The sequence below is a fragment of the Microcebus murinus genome, chromosome 9 (assembly GCF_040939455.1).
Source record: "Microcebus murinus isolate Inina chromosome 9, M.murinus_Inina_mat1.0, whole genome shotgun sequence".
NCBI classification, from domain to species: Eukaryota; Metazoa; Chordata; class Mammalia; order Primates; family Cheirogaleidae; genus Microcebus; species Microcebus murinus.
The window spans coordinates 11,359,927-11,381,987 of NC_134112.1; the positions used below are offsets into that span (position 1 = coordinate 11,359,927).

The 22,061-nt window shown below is 44.4% G+C and overlaps 2 protein-coding genes across 5 annotated transcripts in view; one reads left to right on the forward strand and one right to left on the reverse strand.

The window, feature by feature from the left end:
- Window positions 1-14,838, reverse strand: part of HECW1 (HECT, C2 and WW domain containing E3 ubiquitin protein ligase 1) — a 405,077-nt gene extending 390,239 nt beyond the window's left edge. For 3 of the 4 annotated variants that reach the window (XM_020289913.2, XM_076006287.1, XM_020289911.2), the window contains exon 1: window positions 13,064-13,424. The gene's annotated coding sequence lies outside the window, so the exon portion shown is untranslated. Of the gene's footprint in view, window positions 1-13,063; window positions 13,425-14,501 lie in introns of those variants that run through there. The other variant, XM_020289912.2, reaches the window with a different exon arrangement.
- On the forward strand, window positions 13,344-21,719 carry LOC109731259 (uncharacterized). Its single transcript, XM_020289916.2, has 2 exons — window positions 13,344-13,816; window positions 18,866-21,719. Exons 1-2 carry the CDS (start codon window positions 13,420-13,422, stop codon window positions 18,898-18,900), a joined length of 432 nt encoding a protein of 143 aa, XP_020145505.2. The 5' UTR covers window positions 13,344-13,419; the 3' UTR covers window positions 18,901-21,719.
- The last annotated feature ends 342 nt before the right edge of the window (window positions 21,720-22,061 follow it).

The window sequence follows — 22,061 nt, forward strand, 5'->3', positions numbered from 1 at the left end:
ACACCATCTGGGAGATGGACATGCTTGAAGGTCTGACTTGGGTGGGACAAAGGCAATATATGTAACATAAACATTTGTACCCCATAATATGCTGAAATTAAAAAAATTTAAAAAAATAAATAAAGATAAAAATATACTTTGCCCAGAACCATCAGAGCAATCACTACTTATGGCAGCTATGGTTTTACAAAATGTATGTCTAAAGTCAAGATTACTCCCTGATCCACGGGCTACAGAATGCATGTTGTGTTAGCAGGCATGAAAACAGCCTTCATCTTTTACATCTCCATCAGAGCTCTTAGACAACGAGGTGCATTGTCACTGAGCAGTAATATTTTGAAAGAAATCTTTTTTTCTAAGCAGTAGGTCTCATCAATAGTGGGCTTAGTTTAAAATATTCAGAAAACCATTGTGGTGAACAGATGTGCTGTCATCCAGGCTTTGTGGTTCCATTTATAGAGCATAGGCAGAGTAGATTTAGCATAGCTCTTAGGGCGCTAGGATTTTCAGAACGGTTAATGAGCATTGGTTTCAACTTGAAACCACCAGCTGCATTAGACCCTAACAACAGAGCCAGCCTGTCCTTTGAAGCATCGAAGCCAGGCATTGACTTCTCCTCTCTTGCTATGAAAGTCCTAGATGGCATCTTTTTCCAGTAAAGGGCTGTTTCATCGGCATTGGAAGTCTGTTCTTTAGTGTAGCCACTTTTATCAGAGATCTTAGCTAGATCTTCTGAAGAACTTGCTGTAGCTCCTAAATCAGCACTTGCTGCTTCACCTTGCACTTCTATCTTATGGAGACGGCTTCATTCCTTACATCCCATGAACTAACCACGACTAGGTTCTACCTTTTCTTCTGCAGCTTCCTCACCTCTCTCAGTCTTCACAGATTTGAGGAGAGTTAGGGTCTTGCTCTGCTTTAGGCTTTGGCTTGAGGGAATGTTGAGGCTGGCTTAATCTTTCATCCAGACCGTTAAAACTTTGTCCATACCAACTATAAGGCTGTTTCACTTTTTTATCATTCCTGTGTTATTGGAGTAGCACTTTTAATTTTCGTTAGAATTTTTTCTTTGCATTCACAACTTGTATAACTGGTGCAAGAGGCCTAGCTCTCCGCCTATCTTGGCTTCCAATACGCCTTCCTTACTAAGCTTACTCATTTCTAGCTTTTGATTTCAAGAGAGAGACATGTGACTCTTGCTTTCCCTTGAACCCTTGGGATTGTAGGGTTATAGATTGGCTAATTTCAGTACTGTGATGCCTCAGGGAATCAGGAGGGCCCAGGAGAAAGACAGAGATGAGGGAATAGCCAGTCAGTGGAGCAGTCAGAACACACACATTTACCAAGTTCTTCTGTGGGCACAGTTCATGGTACCCCAGAATGATTACAATAGTAACATCAAAGATCACTGATCATAGATCACCATAACAGATAATCTGAAAAGGTTTGAAATATTGTGCAAATTACCAAAATGTGATACAGAGACAGGAGATGAGCGCATGCTATTGGCAAAATGGTGCCCCTCCACTTGCTAGACACAAACCTTCAATTTGTAAAAAAAGACAGTATCTTTGAAGTGGAATAAAGTGAAGCACAATAAAATGAGGTATGCTCGTATAATACTCATCATATAAATCAGGGGTCGGTTAATGTTTTCTTAAAGGGCCAGTGAGTAAACATTTTCGGTTTTGTGGGTCTTATGGTTTCCATCTTAACTACTCAGCTCCACCAATGCAGCATGGAAGTAGCCTTAAACACTACCTAGCTGACTGGCAAGACCGTGTCCTAATAAAACCGCATTTACAAAATCAGGAAGCCACCCAACTTTAGTTTGCAGACCCTTGCTCTAGATACCGATATATACAAGTTATATATTAAAAAATAAAATTTTTAAGGTGCTGTAGCAAAAATCAAGAAAAGAGGGGAATTTTCCTAGTGGTGGGGCAGAGATAGGGAAGGTGAACAAGGCTTGCACAATGTTTTATGGACGAGGGAAAACAGAGCAATTATGCAGGAAGGCACGGATCGGCCCCTCAGAATGCAAGAAGGAGAGTCAAGCTGGTGGGGTTTTCTTCAAAAAACAAAGTGAGAGAAACTCCTATACGTGTGCCTTGTGTCTAAATGGATCTTGTCCCCAAAGCATTTGGGCCATTTCCCATGGCATGCTGGCAGTCCTGGAGATGACTGCAAAGCCAGGTTAGAAAGCAAGGTCTCCTGGAGCTCGGACTGAGGAGGCTGTGGAATTGCCTCTCCAGGCGGGGCAAGGACCAGCCTTCCCAGCCTCCACTGGCAGAGACCTAGCCAGCGTCCCCAGCAAAGGGCTGGCAGGCCTCTGGCACGCCGGCGTGCTGATTCCTCACACTTCTTGAACAAGTCTGAGCAATAAAACACATTTCTTATTATTGAGTCAAAAATCTTCTTTCCACTAGTGTTCATTCTGGACTCAGAGCAAGTCAGGAGGTGACAAGCACTTCTACCACGTTTCAGCTTTTAGTCATTTGAAGGCATAATCATGGTCCTTTGCTTCCATTCGTGGAAATCCTCTGTTATGGACTGAATGTTTGTCTGCCCCGCTGTGTGATGGTATTTGGAGGAGGGGCCTTTGAAAGGTCATGAGCCTGGAGCCCTCCTGAATGGCATTACAACCCTCATAAAAGAGGCCCCAGAGAGCCCGTTAGCCCTCTTTTTCACCGTGTGAGGATACAAGAAGCCTGCAGTCCGAAACCCAGAAGAGGGCTCTTACAGAACCTGCAATGCTGGTGCCCAGTCTCAGACTTCCAGCCTCCAGAACTGTGAGAAATAAATTTCTGTTGTGTAGAAGCCACTCGGTCTATGGTACTTCATTATAGCAGCCTGAACTAAGGCATCCTAAAAACACGGTTTTCCTAGAGCAGAGGTTGCAAATTTGAGACTTGCCTGGTTTGCCCACTGAGTATTGTAAAATCATTAAATTCAACGTGCAAAAAACAGCTCATAAAATTTCTCTTAAAAATTAGTCTTTTGGTTTTCTTAGAGAAATCTGAAGAACTAGCAACCCTGTCAATATTTGGGCTTGAAGTTAAGTAGCAACCAGAATGAGCTCCTGACTCCTCACAGCCCCCTACCCGCCCCCAAAGCCTGTGTACCTTGCTCGTTGAGCCACCTGCCTGGTCCCTGAGGACAGCTACATTTCCTGCCCTACCCTAAAATGAGCTCACAAAGGGTGCTGCAGAGTGTTAGGCCACAAGCCCAGAGACGGGCCCTTAAAGGACCTATTTTTGGTTTAACAAATGCAAGCCCTGTGGCCCTGGGAGGCGGCTGCTCTGGGCATGTTCCACCGTGTGGAACGTGAGGGGGTTAAATGGAACCAAGGCTTCGGTTCCTTACTCGGCCAGCATTCTATGAATCTATAAATGGCTTAGCTAATTTTCAGATCTCACTGAGCTCATTGCCTGAAAACTGCCTGAAGTCATGAGTTCCACCTGCTAATAGCACTTTGAAAAAATAGATTTGAAAAATGAAATATCTGGATCCCTCAAAAGCCATCTGCAAATTCATACCAAGATGCGCTAAATGTAAAAACAAAGCCGTTTACTTTCTTTCACCTTTAAAATGGAATTTCAAAGGCAAGAGTTCTAACAATTAAGAAAACATTTCTACCGCAAAGTTTCATGTTTCTATAAAAATAGTGCATCAATCACATTGTTCAGTAGAGACAAACGAACACTTGGAAAGGGAAGGGTCGGGACCGCGGAAGGAGGGATTCCCGTCTGAAGACCTCAACAGTCTCCCCCAATGCCTACCACCTCCATCACTCCCACACCTGCAGGTACAACCTGGGTTTAGATTTGTTTTATTTCTCTTGCCATAACCCCTCAACTTTTTCTACACCGCTGAAATGGTTCATGGGATGCTTTCTCCAAGAAATTAGAAAACATCCTCGATTAAAGTAATGAATGCCATTTAACCCAGAGCAGGACATGGCCCCTGGAGTAGAGGGCCTGTCCTTGCCTCTCTTCCGCCCCACAGCTGGCCCCACTGGAAGGGCTACAGGGCCACCATTCCACAGTGTCAGGCAGGCAGCAGGCTGGGCGCAGGGGCCACCCTGACCTTGTCCACCTGCTAACAATGTGCACTGAACCAGACTGTCCACTTTGCCTGTGGGTCCTGAGTGGGCAGAAACCACAGAAATCCAAATTTCAGGCCAGGTCAATGTCCCTTGACACAGCTGTTCGCCAAAGTCCATATGGATTTTTTAGACAAAAAGTGCTCCCTGCTCCCAAAGATTCTCTGGATCACTGGAGAAAAGGAAATTCGTGGCAAAGCCTCAGGTCAAGAGGGAGCATGTTCCTTCAGCACTGGGCTGTCAGGGAATGGACCCAGGGCCTTGGCCCTAAGCTGCCTAAGGCCAACAACAGGAACACTCAGTTTTGGTAAAATTACGTTTAATCTAAGACTATCACAAAGATTCCTAGGCCCCTGACAAGGGCAATTGTTCTATTTAATGAACAAACTGTGAGTAGCTCCTCAGGAAGCAATATTGTAAATTTGAGGATTTCACTCTAAGCTCTGTGAAGACAAGACACGTGGCTGTGGATTCATTTATCGTGGTAACATCCCCAGCCCAGCGTCTGGGACATGACAGACATTCCATAAATAGTGTGAAAAATAAAATAATTGCCCTGAAAGGCTGCAATGTCTTCAAATTGACTTCTCAAACTAGATGTTTCTCTACTGGAGGGATTGAATTCTGCTTCATCTTTAGATATTTTCGCCTTAAATGTTAAGTAGATTTTTGTCTAGGTGGAAAAATCCTACACACAAAAACCATAAATGCTTATAATTGAAAATTATTTGAAGATAATTAACCAGAATTTTAAAAATATGCATGTATTTATATATCTTGCATGTGTGTATATATATATATATTCTCTATATATGTGTATAGAAGCATGTGTATACATACATATGGTACATTTTTATTTTGGTTTATGATCAGTAGTCCTTTGTCAAATTTCTCTTTAGAAGCTTGAAGCCTCCTTAACATTTATTATACATATAGTGATATTTTTCCTCTCTCCTGGGAAAAAGATGAAAATAACAGTTAGTGAATTACAACTATTTTTCCCAAGGATGTCACACCATGATCTAAATGTATGTTTCCAAGAAAGATAAATTTTATTTTATTGCAACAACAGGATGGAGAACGCTTGCAAAGTTCCTATGAGAGATATCTCATCAAAAATTGTGCTAGCTTGCTGTTGAAAGTTGTTTTTAAAGCAGGAAAGCAGCACTGCCAATTAAATCCCCTGCTGAAATGACAACCAATGACTTTGCTTCCACTGATTCTGCTCTGAGAGAGGTTCTGAGAGGAACTGACCACCTGACTCTTTTGTGTAGATATTGGGTTTCAGCAAAACCCCCAAGTGTTGGCCCTCCAAAGCCAAGGAGTCTAGATCTGCTCAGACATATGCAAGAGGAATGAACCACATGGGAAGAGGGAGAAACCAGTGTGGGAACATACAACTGTGATCTTGTCTTGTATTTCTGGGTCTCCGAGTCCTTTGAAATTTCTATTCTGTTGCTACTTTCAGAAGATCTGAAAATCAGGCCTCACCTAAAGAAGGAAGCCCTCAGATACTGGTAAGACAGTAACAGCGGTGAGCATCCCCTTGCAAAAGGTTACTGGGCAATCCTTGTTCAGGTCTGACACTACTCATGGCAGGGCTGGAGAGCAGGGAAAAGACAGGACTCACACTGCAGAAAATGAGGTTCCACCTCCAACCATCGTGAACTTGGGCAAGCTCTCCAGTCTTCAGGTTTGCTCATTTCTATAACAAGGGTATTAGAAATTTAAGATAGTAGCTGTCCACTTCATTCAGTCTTTAGTTATTGAGTACAGAGCACTGTTCTTGGCACTTAGGAAAATTGACAAATAAAAATCTCTGTCCTCGTGGCACCCACCTCTTCTAACTTTCTACTTACAATCATGGCACGCATTTCATCAATGCATCGATGCAGTGTGTATAACCATCTAGAAGCAACGAAATACAGGCCTTCTCAATTCTCAGGCTGTTCCCTGCACTCAGTCATTTAGCATTCAGAGAAGCACCTGCTGAGGCAGATAGTGGGACACGTATTTTCAGGAATACTAAGATAAATGTGACACAGTCTTTAACCTTGAGGTGCTCAGCGTTTAGGGAGGCTGAAAGGCAGGAGGGTAAATAACGAGCACATAATGATACCTATCACAGGGGAATTCAGAGGGGGAAAGAAATCATATTCTATTGGGAAACTGAGTGATGGTTTCTGCCAGGAGGCGAGGGTTAAGTTAGATCTTAAAAATGGGCATATTTACAGAGGGGTGGGGAGTCTAAGAGTTGAAAACAACATAAGGAAAAAGTGCGTAATTATAGGAAAATGCAGAGCATGTTTGGAGAAATGAGAAAAAAGATCCATTTGGCTGCCATGGAGGATCAAAGGGGCGTGCTGGGAACATGGGCTGGCCACAGCCTAGGGAACCGGTTCTTTATTGTGTAGACTGTGGCCACTCCTGAAGGCTTAGAGCACAGCAATGACATGCCCACAGCCAAGACGACAAAGTCAGTGTGGTCCAGAGGAAGCAGAAACCGGCAGGCAAAGAGCAGTTTTTATCAAGTCCTAGGAGTGACAGTCACAGCAAATAAATGATTCAATGCAACAGCAATTGAGTGACCGGCTACTACTCGTTAGGAGCCGAGGAGGCGCCACAGGCAAGCTGGAGCTAGCCCCTCTCTTTAAGTGGTAGGGGACACCAGCCAGGAGAGAAACACAAGGCTCAGTACCAACAACGCGTCCAGGCAGCAAGGAAGGCCCCCAGCCACCTCCTTGTAGGGAGGGGAGAATAGTCTATGGAAAGGAAAAGAGAATTCTCAGAGCATCCAGAGACCGCAAAATAGCATCCAACCTCGAATCCAGCCGATTTTAAAGGAATTTTTATCTGGTATAAAGTGGAAAGAGAGAAAATTTTGAGGTCGAATTTCGGTCAAGGTGAGCACCTGTTACGTTATCCAGCCCATCAGCAACCTTCTAGCACAGCGTCTCTTTACGTTCCAGGCACTGCCGCAGGCTCGGGGCAGATAAACGGATTCCTGCTCTAATGGAGCGTACAGGTTAGAAGGGGAGGCAGACAACAGCACTAAGCAAGAAAATATAGCACAAACTGTGCGGTGCTGAGTGGCATGAGGAAAAAGAAGGCGGGGAGATGAAGAGAGACATTGTAAGCGGGTGGTCAAAGCAAGGCCTTGCGAAGGTGTGCTACCTGACAATCGAGGGAGCCAGGAAGCAGGTGGCTGGGGGGACAGTCCCTCCAGGTCAAGGGAACAGAGTGCGCCTGGCATGTTCTAGGAAGAGCAAGGGCCCTGGGGACTGGGAGAGCGGTGAGGCAGGACTTATGCAGAGTCCTGAGTGCAAAATACACAGTCAGGGCTTCATTCTGAGTGGGACGGCAGCTCTGGAGGATTGTGGGCAAAGCAGTAGCACAATGTGCACTTTGGGAGGACAGGGATCTGTGACTGTTTCGTGTTGTGTTCCTGCTACATCCCAGCAACTAAACCGATGCCTGGCACACAGCAGGTGTTTACTCAGTGTTTGTTGAATGAATGACTGACTTACATTTTTAAAAGCTCATTTGGGCTTCTGTATAGGGAAAAGATTGCAGATGGGCAAGGGATGCGGGAAACCAGTTCGAAGAGGTCACGGTGGCTGAAAGGGGGATGGCTGTGCTGGTGGACAGGGTGACAGGAAGGGGGAGAGATTTGCCGAAAGCTAGATTTGGGTGAGAGAGAAGTCAGGAGGACTCACAGGAATTTGGCCTGAGCAAATGGAAGGACAGAGTTGCCCCATACAGGGACGGAGAACACTGGAGGAGAAGCAGGTTCGGGGAACGCAGGTCGAAGTTACAATTTGCACATATTAATGTTAAGATTATGCGGCATTGCAAGGGAGAGGCTGAGCAGTTGCATATTCAAGTCTGGCGTTCTAGGAGGGAGTCAGGGCTGCTGAAGCAAACTTGCAATCGTGAGCATGGCGACAGCGTTGAGACCGAGGGGAGGAATATAGGACAGAAGCGCCAAGCCCTGGGAAATCCCCTCATTTAGAGGTCAAAGTTCCACAGAGGTCAGGAGAGACATGCAAAGACCCTGGGAAAGAAGATCCAGGGAGGCAGCAGGAAAACCAGGAGAATCTGGTGTCCTGGAAGAAGCAAGGGGCTCAGGGGAGAGAGAGAGTTGTCCATAATGTGAGTGCTGCTGAGATCAGCAAAACTGTGATAGAGAATTGGCCTTCGTGCTTCTCGACAGAGATCACTGGGGACCATAATGAGGCCAGTGGAGGGAAGTGATGGGGACTGGAGCCTGATCCTGGGTGGAGGTGCTTGCATGATAGGCGCAAGGTGACAGAAGGCAGGAACACAATGGCACCCTCAAATGGACCCGTGACACTCTGGTCTCTGCCTGCATGGCTGGCTTTTTTTTTTCCCGCTTCACAGGTTACATATACATTAAATGTATCGTTTGTATAAATCAAACATTACACAATAAAATGTGTTTTCAGAGGCTGAGATGGAGAAAGTGCAGAAAGCCAGTGAGGCAACTTTTTTGAGGCATATTCTATAAGGGAACAGAAAATCCATGGCAGGGGGACGTATAGTCGGGGAGGGGTTTGTATGTGCCAAATTACATTATATTGTGCTGCAGGACATTTGTACGCCAATTATTTCCTTGCTGTTGTCATCCCCTTTTCTCGCAGGGCCTGTGTCTGATCGCGCACACAGGGGACACTAGGGACAATGCTGGGATGGGGGAGGGGGAGATGAAACTGTCAAATCCCTCAAAACTATTTTTTTCTCAATTTCAAAAAGCTCATTTCCACAAAAATAACTTGTGCTTGCAATAGAGGAAAAAAATTTAATTGAGTAGTTTCAAGTTTTGACGGTAAAAGGAATGAATAAATGGTGAGGAAAAAAAGAAGTCCTTTTGAGAATAAAAATCTACTGACTGTAGATTTTTCAGGTGGCCTGTGTGTTACAGGAAGGAAGATGAGGAATCAATTGCTGGTGAGTTCCATCGGCTCTGCTAGTGACAGCGCTGACGCAAGGACTCACATGTTCAATCCCATTCTCTCCATCTTTTTCCCCCTTAATCTGAATCTCTGAATTTTAACAATGGGTAGGACTGAGATTTCTGTTTCTCAAACTGCTCTGACTTAAACTCTGAAAACAAAAGCAAGGAACATTTGTACAAGCTAAATAGACGTCAGTTTAAGGACAAAATGATTGAATTACAATCCCTGGCCATGGATGTGAAATTTGATCTTTTTTTTTTTTTTCTTTCACACACATGATATTTTCCTGACATCTGTGCAATACAAATATATCTAGAAAGTGTGAAATGGAAAATCTGCTCTACTAAATATATAAAAGGGACCCCGAATGAAGTCTCCGTGATGGCGTTTGTCATCATGGGCACAGATGGCGTCCTCTCCCAGCCCCCACCCCCCACAACCCAGTACCAGCTTAAGTTGCATCCACTGAATTCTACCAAAAATATCGCATGTATACATGCCTGATAACACCAGAAAATCCTGTCTGTACACTACATCCTTATTTTTCAGTCCTCCATGTGCATCAGAAAAAGTATGGGTGCTGAATGAAGAATACGAACAGTGCACATCACTTGTTGCTATGGGAATCCAGATGTCCTGGGAGCTTAGTGGTCTTTGTGATTTTGCCAGTAAGTAATGTCATCCTGCACTTACCGTTTTCCCTACAGTGCCCACGTCACAAAATAGGACAACTACTTACCAGTCCTCCCCCTCCCCCACAACCACACACTATGGGATGGGATATATAAAATCGCCAATATGCTACTTTGTTTCCCAAAAGATTTAAATAGACTTTTGAACATCTATAAATTCATGGTATTTAGGTTCCACATGGTGGTCAGAAAGTCTGTGAGAAATATACATACACTATACTCCTGCCTCTGTGGGACAGGGGATGGAGGGTGAGGGAGTGACAGTGTACTCCTGGCATGTTTTACATCTGTGGGGGATATTACAGGAGGCTGTACGGAGCTAAAGAAGTGGGAGGAAAAAGAGCAAAATGAGGAGCCAGAGAGAAGTTGAAAGGGAAATTGCTGGATGAATCTTGAGGAACACTTTTGATGCAAGAGTTGTTCAGCTGTGAAATGTACTCAATGGTGAGAATAAAATGCTTTACTATAGGTCTTGGAACCCTGATTATTAAACCCTAAAATTCTAAACATTTTGTACATTTTGAAGATTGCATACTTTCCTACCACTGCGCTCTTCACAGGGAATAAGAAATGCCGCAAACCTTTTCCTTTAATATAGTAAATTTAGTTTTACAAGTAAGAAAGGATTACTATAGAAATTTACAGAGAATAGCATTAACAGAGGGCTCAAAGTGGTTATTAGATAACCCACAGGATGACACACATAGCCTTAAGAATTTCTATTACATAGATTGCAAAGTTAAATTATCACTTGTATTTTTTATTCTCCAATTTGTTCCACTGAATAAACCAACAAAAATAATCACAGAATCGTGGTGTTAGAAGTGACTTTGGGGATTACCAGGTTCAACTTCCTACTTTTAAAGAAGAAGAAACTAAACTTCAGAGAGGAAAAATGACTTGAAGAGAGCCCCATGGAACATGTCACATTGTTTTCTCTACAAGACCATGAACATCAAATATGCCCAGGGCTGCATTACAGAAAAGACATTTGGGTACTGAACTTCCTACTTTCCTAATGTAACCTGTCCTGTTTTTCAGGATGGAAAAGGAAGCAAGCAAATGGGAGGGAAGCAGGTGTCTCCATATATGTAAGTCACATCTGTTAGTCCAGAAATCTGCCTGTTGGGAGACTCAGTCAAGCACAGCTGGCCCGGGAAAGGTGGTCTAACTGCTCAGTCATTTCAGAAGCACAACTTATGATGGTTAAACGTGATTTGAACAAATAGGTGGGTTATTGGAAGCATTCCCTAGACATGTCCATCATCTTAACTAGCTCTGGGTGTTACAATCACGACCTGGAACGAAGGTGGGCAGAGGGTTTAAGCGCAGACTAGAGGACAGAGCACTTGGGCCAAACAAACTTCCTTCTAAGGCCACAGTAAGACAGAACAGAGCAGCTTTCAGATAAATTTTGTCAAAATGGACAAGCCAGATCATTGAAGTGAAAAATATAACCAAAACCTTTCGCATTTGAACTTGCTCTCTATATGTTTTTTTGTTGTTTTTTTTTTTTTTTTTTTTTTTTACTGAGGGTGGGTGGAGCTTCCGTCAGAGGCAGGGTGGTGGAAGGCCTGGATTTGAGTCCTAGCTCACCGGTTCCCTTAAGCATCTTACATAACCTCTCTGATTCCCCCAGCTGACTCATGAAGCAAAGGATTTCCACTTGCCTCCCGCCTATACAATTAGAGGGCATGTTTATGCCCTGAAACCAATAAACATTCCTAAGAACATATCCTGTACCAGGCAAAGTGCTAAGTGCTGGAGAGATGGAGATGAATATAACAATGTCCTTGTCCTGAAGAAGCTCATCCCACATTTAACACAAGGAGGCTGTGGCTCATTTACAACTCAGGTAACTGCAATATGATAAATGTTACCTTAGCTGTATGAGCAAAAAGGCTATGGCGAAAAAAAGACAGGAAGTAGTTAATTATGCCCAGCAGGGACTGTTATTCCAGGATGTTATTTTGATTGTAACTTCAAAAAAAATAAGTGTACAACTTTGGAAAATTCTGTGGCTCAGTATGAATCAATGACCAGGTGCCTCAACTATACTTAAATTGTAAAATTGCTATAAGCACATGAAAACACTTTGCTTTCCTGTTTAGAACAATCATTGCCTCACTCATTTTTATAACAAGGAGCAGTGCTAGTAAGTTTTATGAGCAATACCAAATTATATCAGGGAAAGTAAGTCTAATGCTATTGCCAATTACTGCATAGCATGAAACAGCTATCCAGAGTCTTTCATTAGAAACAAACAAAAATCAATCACTGGAATTAAGCTAATTCTTGATTATCTGAAACATGGTTGGAATGAATAAGTAAATCCACAAATAAGGAAAAAACCCTGCTATCCAATGAAGTCAACATTTTTCTCTGCTCCCCAATCTCTAACCAAATGTTTTGCTATTGTGGAAAAAAAAAATGACCTGTTTGAGTGGCTGGCTAATTTTATTTATGGGAAAAATACAAATACTGGGGTTAAAACATAAAATAAACTGCAAGTTCTGTAATCCATCCTTGTTTTGTTTATCAGTTTGGGCTATAATTATTTGCCTTTCCTAATCTGAGTAACTTCTCCTACTCCTGTATCAGTTACGACAGAATGCTAGAACCACAGAAATCAGCTAGTCCAACTTACTTTACAGATAAGGAACAAGACTGAGGCTTGTCTTCCCATGATCACATCTGGCCTTTTAATATTTCCTTTATAGAGTCATATCTGACCCAAGCATCATAGAAGGTAAAGCTTAAAGCGATCTTTTAGAACATCCACCTTTAAAAGCCAGAAGTGTAGAAGGAATCAAGCCAAATGATGCCATATACACAAAAATAAGAGCAGCTGCAGTCCTCTGTGCTGATGCACTGATAGGCTGTTCAGCTCAGGATGTGGCCTCCCTGCCAAGTCAATAATGTCACAATCCGAACAAACTTAGGCAATTGGCCTTCATGAAAAACCCCAGACAAAAAAAGAGAACTGTCATTCCACAAAGCAGCCAGCTGCACTAGACTGGGATTCTAGTGTGGAATTAGTCAGGACTTGGCTTATTAAACAAAACACTCTGACCAATTTGCCTGTAGGTCTAGGAATTAAAGTGGTGCTTTGTTTTTCCAACACCACATTCCAGAGGAGGCAGCAAACAGAGGGAACAGGCAACCGGGAATTCTACCATCTCTACCAAACAGGCACACACATTCATACCAGGGTAGACATGTGGACTCTAATCCCTTCTTAGTGGAAAACACACATTTTCAAAATGAATCCCCAATCTAGAATGAATTACCGTAATAGTCACAGCCGGAGCGAGTCCGCGGGCGAGGAACGCAGCTCTGGCCACCTGCTTTGGTACGCCTGGGACCACAACACTGCCGGGGTCTTTTTAAAGACTCTCCTTTTCAGATAGGGCATCTGCCCTTCTAAATCGCGTTTAAATCCCAGGAAAAGAAAGAAGCTGCCTCTCTTAATTTTTGAACTATGTTGCTCTTGCTGTATCCATTTCTGCTGAACACGGCATTGTTATCTTTTCAAAGAGAGGGGCCAAAAACACGGGAGAATTGCACCACTGCAGATCCCAAGAGAAGTAAGCAGAGAACTACAGCGACGTCAAACAGTATCTTCTGCAACTAGGAAAATCCCCACATGCTATCTGGTGTCAGCCCAATGCAGACGGAGGCGCGCTGTGCCCAGACCCACAGGAAGCCAGGCATCTCCGCAGCCTGTGTTCCTGCCAGCTCCCCCCACGCGCTCAGATTCGGCACGGAAGAAGTTATGGTGCCCAGCCGCTGTGTGCAAGACCGAGAGACCACGCAGCACACTCCGAAAATCGGCCGAGTGGCCCGGACGTCAAAGCAGCAGAACCATCCGAGTGCCCTGGAGCTGGGCATGGAGGGGCTACGTTGTTCGAGCGCTCGGATGTCGCTGCTTTGTCACGGCCCCGGGAACGTAGGGGTAGGAGGAAGCGCACCTCCAGCCAAAAATGGACCGGACGCGTTTTTCCCAGCGGCTCCCTCCCTGCCTGTCTGCAGGTCGCAATACGGTAGGCGACATGACGGGCTGCTCCCGCTAAAACTCAGGTGGCAGGCCCGGCGGAGCGGCGCAGCCGGCAGAGAGCCGGGAGGCGCTCGGGGAGCACCCACGCCGCGCATCCTCTCGCCTGCCACCACCCCGGGGAGCAAGGGCCAGACCTGGCCACGCGCCCCTTAAGCGAGCACGGGCGAGCTCGCGGGGAGGCTGTGGGCGCTCTCCGGGCTGACCACCGGCATTGCCCGCGCACAATTGTCCAAAAGCGAGCCCAAGGCGAAGTGCAAATCCAGCGCTTTGGTTCACAAGGGGTGGGTGTGGGCTGGGAAGGGGGATTACGTAGGTCTCTCCGCCCCCTCCCCTGACACCTCCTCGCCACTGGGAGGGCGCTAAGGGGCGGGGGAGGCGCTGCAAACCCGCTTGGGGTCTTCTTTGTTTCTCTCTGTGCCCCGCAGGAGGGCCGGGTGCGCCCAATGTACCCAAGCCGGGGTCGCCACTCGGGGATGCCGACCGGGCCAGGCGGCGGCGCGTCCTAGGCTGACAATTGAACCTCGCGGGAGAAGCGAGAGGGTGGGGAGGAGGGTGGATCCCGGCCCTGGGGAGGGAGGGCGCTGCCGGGACCTCGCGAGCGGCGGAGAATCCGCCCAGAGAAGGGCGGGGGAAGGGGCGGCAGGCAATGTCCCCGCACGGCGCCCGCTTACCTTGGCAGCCCCGGCCTGGGCACAGATCATGCTCCCGTCAGCGCGCAGGTTAGAGCTGGGGGGTGCACGTGCCCTGCATAGTGCACCGGGCGCTGGGGACTCGCTGGGGGAGACCCGGGAGACCGCCCGCTGTCGCGGCGCTCTGGCTGCCGGGCGCCCCAGAGAGCGGTGGCCACGGCCACGGCCACGGCGGAGCGGCGCGGCTCTGTGAGTGTGTGCGCCGGCAGCGGGCCGGTTGGGTCAGAGGCGCACCGGGTTCCGGCTCCAACAACGGCGCCTGATGCGCGGAAACGCAGCACACTTCATCGCTTTATCCTCCCGCCTGCATCCCCTCCCTCCCTGCCTGCTCCTCTGTGGGTACCAGACTCCAGAACCAACCACAGCCGGGCTCGCTCTCATTAGCGCTGCCCCGCCCTGCAGCCTCCGCGCACCCCCGCCCCCGCCGTAAATATATATTGATTCTTGTTGCTGCCGGCCCCATCCTTCCGACACCCAGCGCGCACGCCGGCACATCCAGCCCCAGCCCCAGCTCACTGGCCCTGTTGTGTGTAGGCAGTGTATTCAGAAAGAATGCGGTACAGACACCCTGGGCAGGTGCCCTGTGACAGGTGTTCTTGGCCTCCGCCTTACACACTTTCTTTGCCTATCTATACACAGTTAGGAGCACTCAGGGACAAATTTCAGCGCTCCCTCCTGTATTTACACAGCAGAAACAAACATCGTAATTGCAAATGCAAAGGATAAAAACCACCCCAGAATATCTATTGTCACGCAAACCTGTCTTCCAAACCGGGTTTTATATTAAACGGCGCACAGTGTCAGAATGCCAGAAGTAGAAGGAAGCAAAGTCTAAAACCCTCCTTCTGCAGCCAACGGAGATGCAAAGAGAAGTGAAATGCTGGTCACCGTTGGCTGCTGGCTGCTCCGGATCTGTAAATCTGTGTGGATTTGGCCGGCACTTGGCTTGCATGTGTTCACACAAGATGCAGAGTTTGTGAGCCCACAGTCTCCATCGTCTGTGATTCTATGACCTAACAGCATTCTTCTCAGTGCTCATTTTTTCCCTCCCATTCTCCTGCCCAGCAACCCCTACACAAGCTATTTTTTACATCCTGAGGAGTTACCTTCTTTTCCATACCCCAAACCCAGACCTCTTCTAGAGTAAACAAAGGGGTCACCCTGACTCCAGAACTCTTTATTGGAGACCTGAGTACAGATCTTCCCAAACCAAGTTTCCTGCCACCTTCTACAGCATTGCCCAAGGGGTGGTTTCTCAGGGTCTCTCATTTCACTGACCTGCCTATCCGCATTGATTTCACTCTGGAAACTTGAACTTTCCAGAAGAGGAAACCCTGGACGATGTGAAGACAGCCTCACCAGCTGTGCTCCTTTCTGCAGGGAGGCACGACCCTTCCCTTTCCTAACTCCAGGTGCCCAGTTCTTTCCCCACAGCCCCCTCCCCACTTTTTCTTTTTTTTCTTTTTCTTTTTTTTTTTTTGCCTGACAGCAGTCATGTCTTCTGGTCAGATGAGTTCAAAGCTGACCACTTTTCAAATCTCAGCTCACGATCCACGCAGAAAGCTGGGCACACGTTTCTCCAGGAGATTTTACACTTGGACTAGCATCAACTCCTATAAGAAGAAAACCCTCCGAGAATAGACTTGGATAGGCTGCGGCAGTAAACAGCAACAGCAACCAACTGTGTGCTATTTCCAACCGGAGACTTGAAAGAAAACAAAAACTCTTGCATAAACCAGCATCCATGGTTTCTAAATTAGCATGGTATCGCTGAACCACAATAAAGGATAATTCTTTACCTCAACTAATTGCCAGGATGTTCACCTCATTATTTTCAGGGATGCAGCATCAACTGGGCTCTCTGTTCCATCTATCATGGAGATGACCTGACAAGTCAGCATCTCTCGTAAAGGTTATTAATGTTAACGATCCTGAGGTGTGCTTTATTTTCCCCCAAAGAGTTTCTTCTTTATACTGAAGGTAAAAGATATTGAAGTGCAGTACACAAAGTTTCCCCCTGGAACATGTTGAGCAGATAAACTCCTTGCAAAGCACCGTCCACATGCCAGGTGCAAGGGCAACATACAGACTCGTGTGTTGTCTTTTTATTCTCAACAGTCTCACTGCGGTCTGGGTAGTATTATCCCATCTTACGAAAGAAAACAAAACAAACAAACAAAACCAGCACTGGGGTCTATAATGTGCCTAAGATCTCATTTTGAGTAGAAGACCTCGAATCTAGAATTCACTGATGTCTGCTGCCCTGACCTTAAAGACAAGAATATTTGATGGAGAAAAGAACAGACTTGGCATGACTTTTAAAGCCATCCATTTAAGTAGTCATATTTATTATGTTTCTAATACACTCAAAACACTGTTATAGAAACAATAATAATAAGTCACAGTCTCAATGCCCCCCCATCCTAATCTTATATAATGGCACGAGGTGATGAGGGCATTTTGAGAAGCATATACAAACACCTATATTACCATGATGCCCTTGCAACCTTGTCCCCCACCATCTATAACTTGGGGCCCCGTAGGACCCAGGGAGGGGCTGGCATGCCTCCACATCTCAGACCACTTTCAGATAAAGACAAGTGGTCCCTACAGTGCTGAGAAAACCATGACTTGAGCTGATCAGGGGCTTCATATTCTGAAACAGACCTTCACTGTCACAGCAGAAGTGAATGCTTTATAACTAAGACAGCAAAAGGACCCAGCTGTGGAAGCTGTGGTCCTGGGGTAGGGTCTAACACAGTCTGTCTCCACTGGATCAAATTGTAGCTGGTAATACAAGATCGTCATTTGGACACGCTAGGTCCTAAGGCTCAGGATAACTCGGAGGCTAGTGTATCCAACTTGGAGCAGCTGAGCAAGTTACCTAGAGAAACCAGGCCTTCCTCTACCAGGGGGGAAAGAGAATTTTAGTTTTGAGGGGTGAATAAACCTACAGATGGCCAGGGAGTGGCAGTGGCTCTCTGGGAAGCTCTAAAAACCTTAGGGTGGTCAGGGTCAGGGGGTCAAGCAGAGGCTGGGTTGCGTGAAGGAGCATAGGACTTTCTTATATGAAGTCAGTCGTTCATTCAACAATTTTTCAAATATGCTAATTTCTGGGGATATAACCTTGGAGAAGACAGAGTCTCTGACTTCATGGAGACTAGAGCTGAGGGTATTAAAACCTCTCATTAGCCAGGCGCGGTGGCTCACGCCTGTAATCCTAGCTCTCTGGGAGGCTGAGGCAGGCGGATTGCTCAAGGTCAGGAGTTCAAAACCAGCCTAAGCAAGAGCGAGACCCCGTCTCTACTATAAATAGAAAGAAATTAATTAGCCAACTAATATATATAGAAAAAATTAGCCGGGCATGGTGGCGCATGCCTGTAGTCCCAGCTACTCGGGAGGCTGAGGCAGGAGGATCACTTGAGCCTAGGAGTTTGGGGTTGCTGTGAGCTAGGCTGACGCCACGGCACTCACTCTAGCCTGGGCAACAAAGCAATACTGTGTCTCAAAAAAAAATAAAAAAATAAAACCTCTCATTAAACAAGCAAGCACTGTTCACTGGGTAGGTGCAGTGATAAGGAAAATCGAGGTTCCAGCATCATGCAGTGCAGAGGCCCTAATCCAGGCCCAGAGGGGGGTAGTGGGGGGGGGTTGGGGGGCAAGGGCAGACTTCTTGGTGCCAGAGTTGTGACATAAAGGATCTGTAGGAGGTGACAGGGGTGCAGGAAGAACATCCAGATTAATGTAGCAAGGTCAGAAAGCAGGCAGAGAAGTCTGTAGCCTAGTCAAGAGCATTTCAATCTGCTTAAAATGTAGACAGTTGCATAGGTATGTGGTGGCATCTCATTGTGGTTTTAATTTGTGCTTTCCCCATGACTGATGATGGTAAGCATCTATCTACCTTTGTGCTTATTTTCCTTCTGAATATAATTTTTAGTGAAGTGGCTGCTCAAAACTTTTGCCCAGTTTTAAATGTGTTGTTTGCTTTTGTATTGTTCATGTTTGAGAGTTTTTTGTAGGTTCTGGACTCAACTTCTTTGCGAGACACTGATTTCTGAATATTTTCTCACAGTCTGTGGCTTCTTTTTTCATTCTCTTGGTAGTTTTCTTCACAGAGCAAACATTTTGAAGGTTGACGGAGTTCAGTTATCAATTATTGTTTTATGGGTCATGCTTTTGGTATTGTATATGAGAACCCTTCCGACTAACCAAGATTACAAATAGTTTTGCTTATGTTTTGTCTTACAAGTTTTATGGTTTTGCATTTTACACTAAGGCTTTTGGTATTATTTTTTGGATAAGAGGTATGGGTTGTGATTTTTTTTATTTGTTTGCTTGTTTTGCAGATTGGATGACCAATTATTCCAGCATCATTCATTGAAAAGACTATACTTTCTTGATGGAATTGCTTTTGAAATTTTTCAAAAATCAGTCTCTTTCTGGATTCTCTATTTTATGTCACTGATCTGTATGTTTATCCTTTTGCCAATACTACACTATCTCAATTACACAGATTTATGCTGTTTTGCAATCGGGTAGTGTGAGTCCTCCTGTTCTGTCCTTTTTCAAGATTATTTTGGCTATTTTCATTTCTTTGCCTTTTCATCTAAATTTAAAACTGTTAATATCTACAAAAAGATTTCTGCCAATAATTGTGATTATGTTAAATTTACAGATCAATTTCAGAAGAATTGACTTTTTAACAATCTTCCAATTTCTTAACACCTTCCAATCCATAAACTTACTATATCTCTGAATTTATTTAGGTTTTCTTTGATTTATTTCATCAAGAGTTGAGGTTTTCAGCATATAAGAGTTTGCACATATTATATTAGATATATACCTAAGAATTTGATTTTTTGGTACTACTGTAAAAGGTATTGACTTTAATTTTGAATTTCACTTTGTAGTAAATTATACCTGGGATTTGTTCTAGTCAGGTATGGACATACAGACATGCAGACATGGAAATGATTGCCATGAAGGGAGAATTTAATATTCACAGATCCCCAGAAACAGAAGGCCTGTCATACCCCACAGGACCACAGGGGGAGCCCCTGGGGCCATATAGGAGGCAGAAGGGACCAGGGGAGAATATGGCTCAGAGCTTTTAGTTTGTTTCCTGTGGGAAGAATTGGTGAGGCAGGGTAAGCAAGTTTGAGCAAGTTTAGGATGTAATAGTTGAATACTTTCAGAGTCTCTAGTTGTCCTGTACTTGGCCCTAGGAAGAACTGGGGCAAGGGAAATGCTGACTTGGCGTGTGAGAATTAGATGAAGGTGGTGGTTGGGAGTACGGGCTCAGGGTTGGTTGGTCTCCATATGAATGGTGAGCTCATAGGCAAGTTGTTTGCTATCTCTAGGAATTAGCAATCCCTGGGAGGCAGTTTCTTCCCAGCCAGCAAGGCCCCTAAGATGTCCACATATCATAAAATATGAAAAATAAGAAACATAATTAAAACTCATTCATTGCTAGAATAGAAATAACAAATGATTGTGTGTGTGTTTATCTTGTATCCTGTGACACTGCTAAACTCATTTATTAGTTCTAGCAGCTTTTGTGTAGATTTCTTAGAATTTTCAATGTAGACAATTATGTAGTCTAGGATTAGAGCAAGTTTTCTTTCTCGCTTTCCAATCTGTATGCTTTTTGTTTCTTTTTCTCAATTTCCCTGCGTATACTTTCTATTTCCTGCATATATTTTTATTTTATTTATTAATTAAATAAGTTACTGCTGAGCTTTTGATTTGTGATAGGCAGGATAAATATGGACCATACTAAACTTGTGGTCAAGTCAAACATATCAGTACAATATGGTGTAGGTGCCAAGATACAAGTGTATTGTCAGTAAGATAGGAGCGACCATATCCTAATAACTATGGCTGGGGGAGCTAGAAAAGCCTCCACTAATAGGGCTTTAAAAGAAGAAGAGAAGTTTGTTGAATGGCCAGAAGACATCCTAAGAAGAAGAAAAAAAGTATACATGAAAAGGTAAAAGACCGAAGGAATAGAATGGACTTGGGAAATAATGAAGAGTTCAATTTAATGGGAGCAAAGAGAGAGCGGCTCAGAGATAAGACTGAGAAGAAAGGTTTGGGACATATTGTGATGGGCCAAATATGCCCTGCTCCAGCTATTAGAATTAATTCTGCAAATAATGGAGAACCCTAAAGGTTTTTAAAGCCAGGAACTGAAACAAGATTTGTCATTTATAGAGAGAGCAAAGCAAAATCTACAGTGTGACTTTAAATTTGTGATAATTTTAGATTATGAAGCTGTGTTGATAACAAAGGTGTCAAGTTAGGATGGCAGCCAGATAATTTGCTCTCACCCACCTTTCTATCAAAATACTTAATAAAAAGCCTGGAGCAGTGGCAAGCACCTGTAATCCCAGCAACTTGGGAGGCTGAGGTGGAAGGATTACTTGAGCTCAGGAATTTGAGACCAGCCTGGGCAACATAGCAAGACCCTATATATAAAAAAAAAACTTATTAAAAAGCACAAGACAAAGAAAAGTGGCAGACAGTTAAAAATATTTATCACATGCCAGAATGATCCTTCACTAATCTAATCAAAGTATGGTTTAGGATTGAAACATAGGTGGACAGAAAAGAAAAAAAAGTAAATAGAAACAAATATCACTATATTCCCTTTCCTCAACAATTCCAAGCTTTCATTTAGGAAAAACAGTTAAGCATTGTGGTAAAGAGTATAGGTACAAGTCAAATGAGCTGGGTTTAAAACTTGGCTCTACCATTTACTTATTTGTGTTCTTAAACAATTTATTTAGATTCAATTTCCTCATTTTTAATTACTCCTTAATATTGTTTACCTTAAAAGTTATTGATGGAACTACATTGAGTGGCTGAGGCAATATAATAATAATACATTTTTAAAAATTTTTGAGATTTAAGTGAGATTTCAAATGTGAAGTTTATAGCATTGTGTTTAACATATGGTAGCATTCAACATTCCTTAGCTCATTCCACTAGTAATGTTCTTTGCAAATCCATTTGGAGATTTCAACAGGCTGTAATGACTATGACTAAGTTTAAAAGTGTTTTGAGAAAAGTTAGATACTGAAAATATGTAAAGAGGTTTTTACCAAGAAATTTTTTTTCTTTTTTTTGAGACAGAGTCTCACTCTGTTGCCCAAGCTAGAGTGAGTGCCGTGGCATTAGCCTAGCTCACAGCAACCTCAAACTCCTGGGCTCAAGCGATCCTTCTGCCTCAGCCTCCTGAGTAGCTGGGACTACAGGCATGCGCCACCATGCCTGGCTAACTTTTTCTATTTATATTAGTTGGCCAATTAATTTCTTTCTATTTATAGTAGAGACAGGGTCTCACCCTTGCTCAGGCTGGTTTTGAACTCCTGACCTCGAGCAATCTGCCTGCCTCGGCCTCCCAGAGTGCTAGGATTACAGGCGTGAGCCACCGCGCCCGGCCAACCAAGAAATTTTTTAAAACCATTGACACAAAAGTAAAATGGGAAAAGAACCCTGAAAATTTGATGAATGATTTAAAATTCATAATAAACGCATGAA

Coding starts and splice junctions, on each gene's coding strand:
- LOC109731259 (XM_020289916.2), top strand. CDS start 13,420: ATGCTATCTGGTGTCAGCCCAATGCAGACGGAGGCGCGCTGTGCCCAG. Junction 13,817..18,865: donor TGTCTGCAGGTCGCAATACG/GTAGGCGACATG, acceptor CTTGTTTTGCAG/ATTGGATGACCAATTATTCC.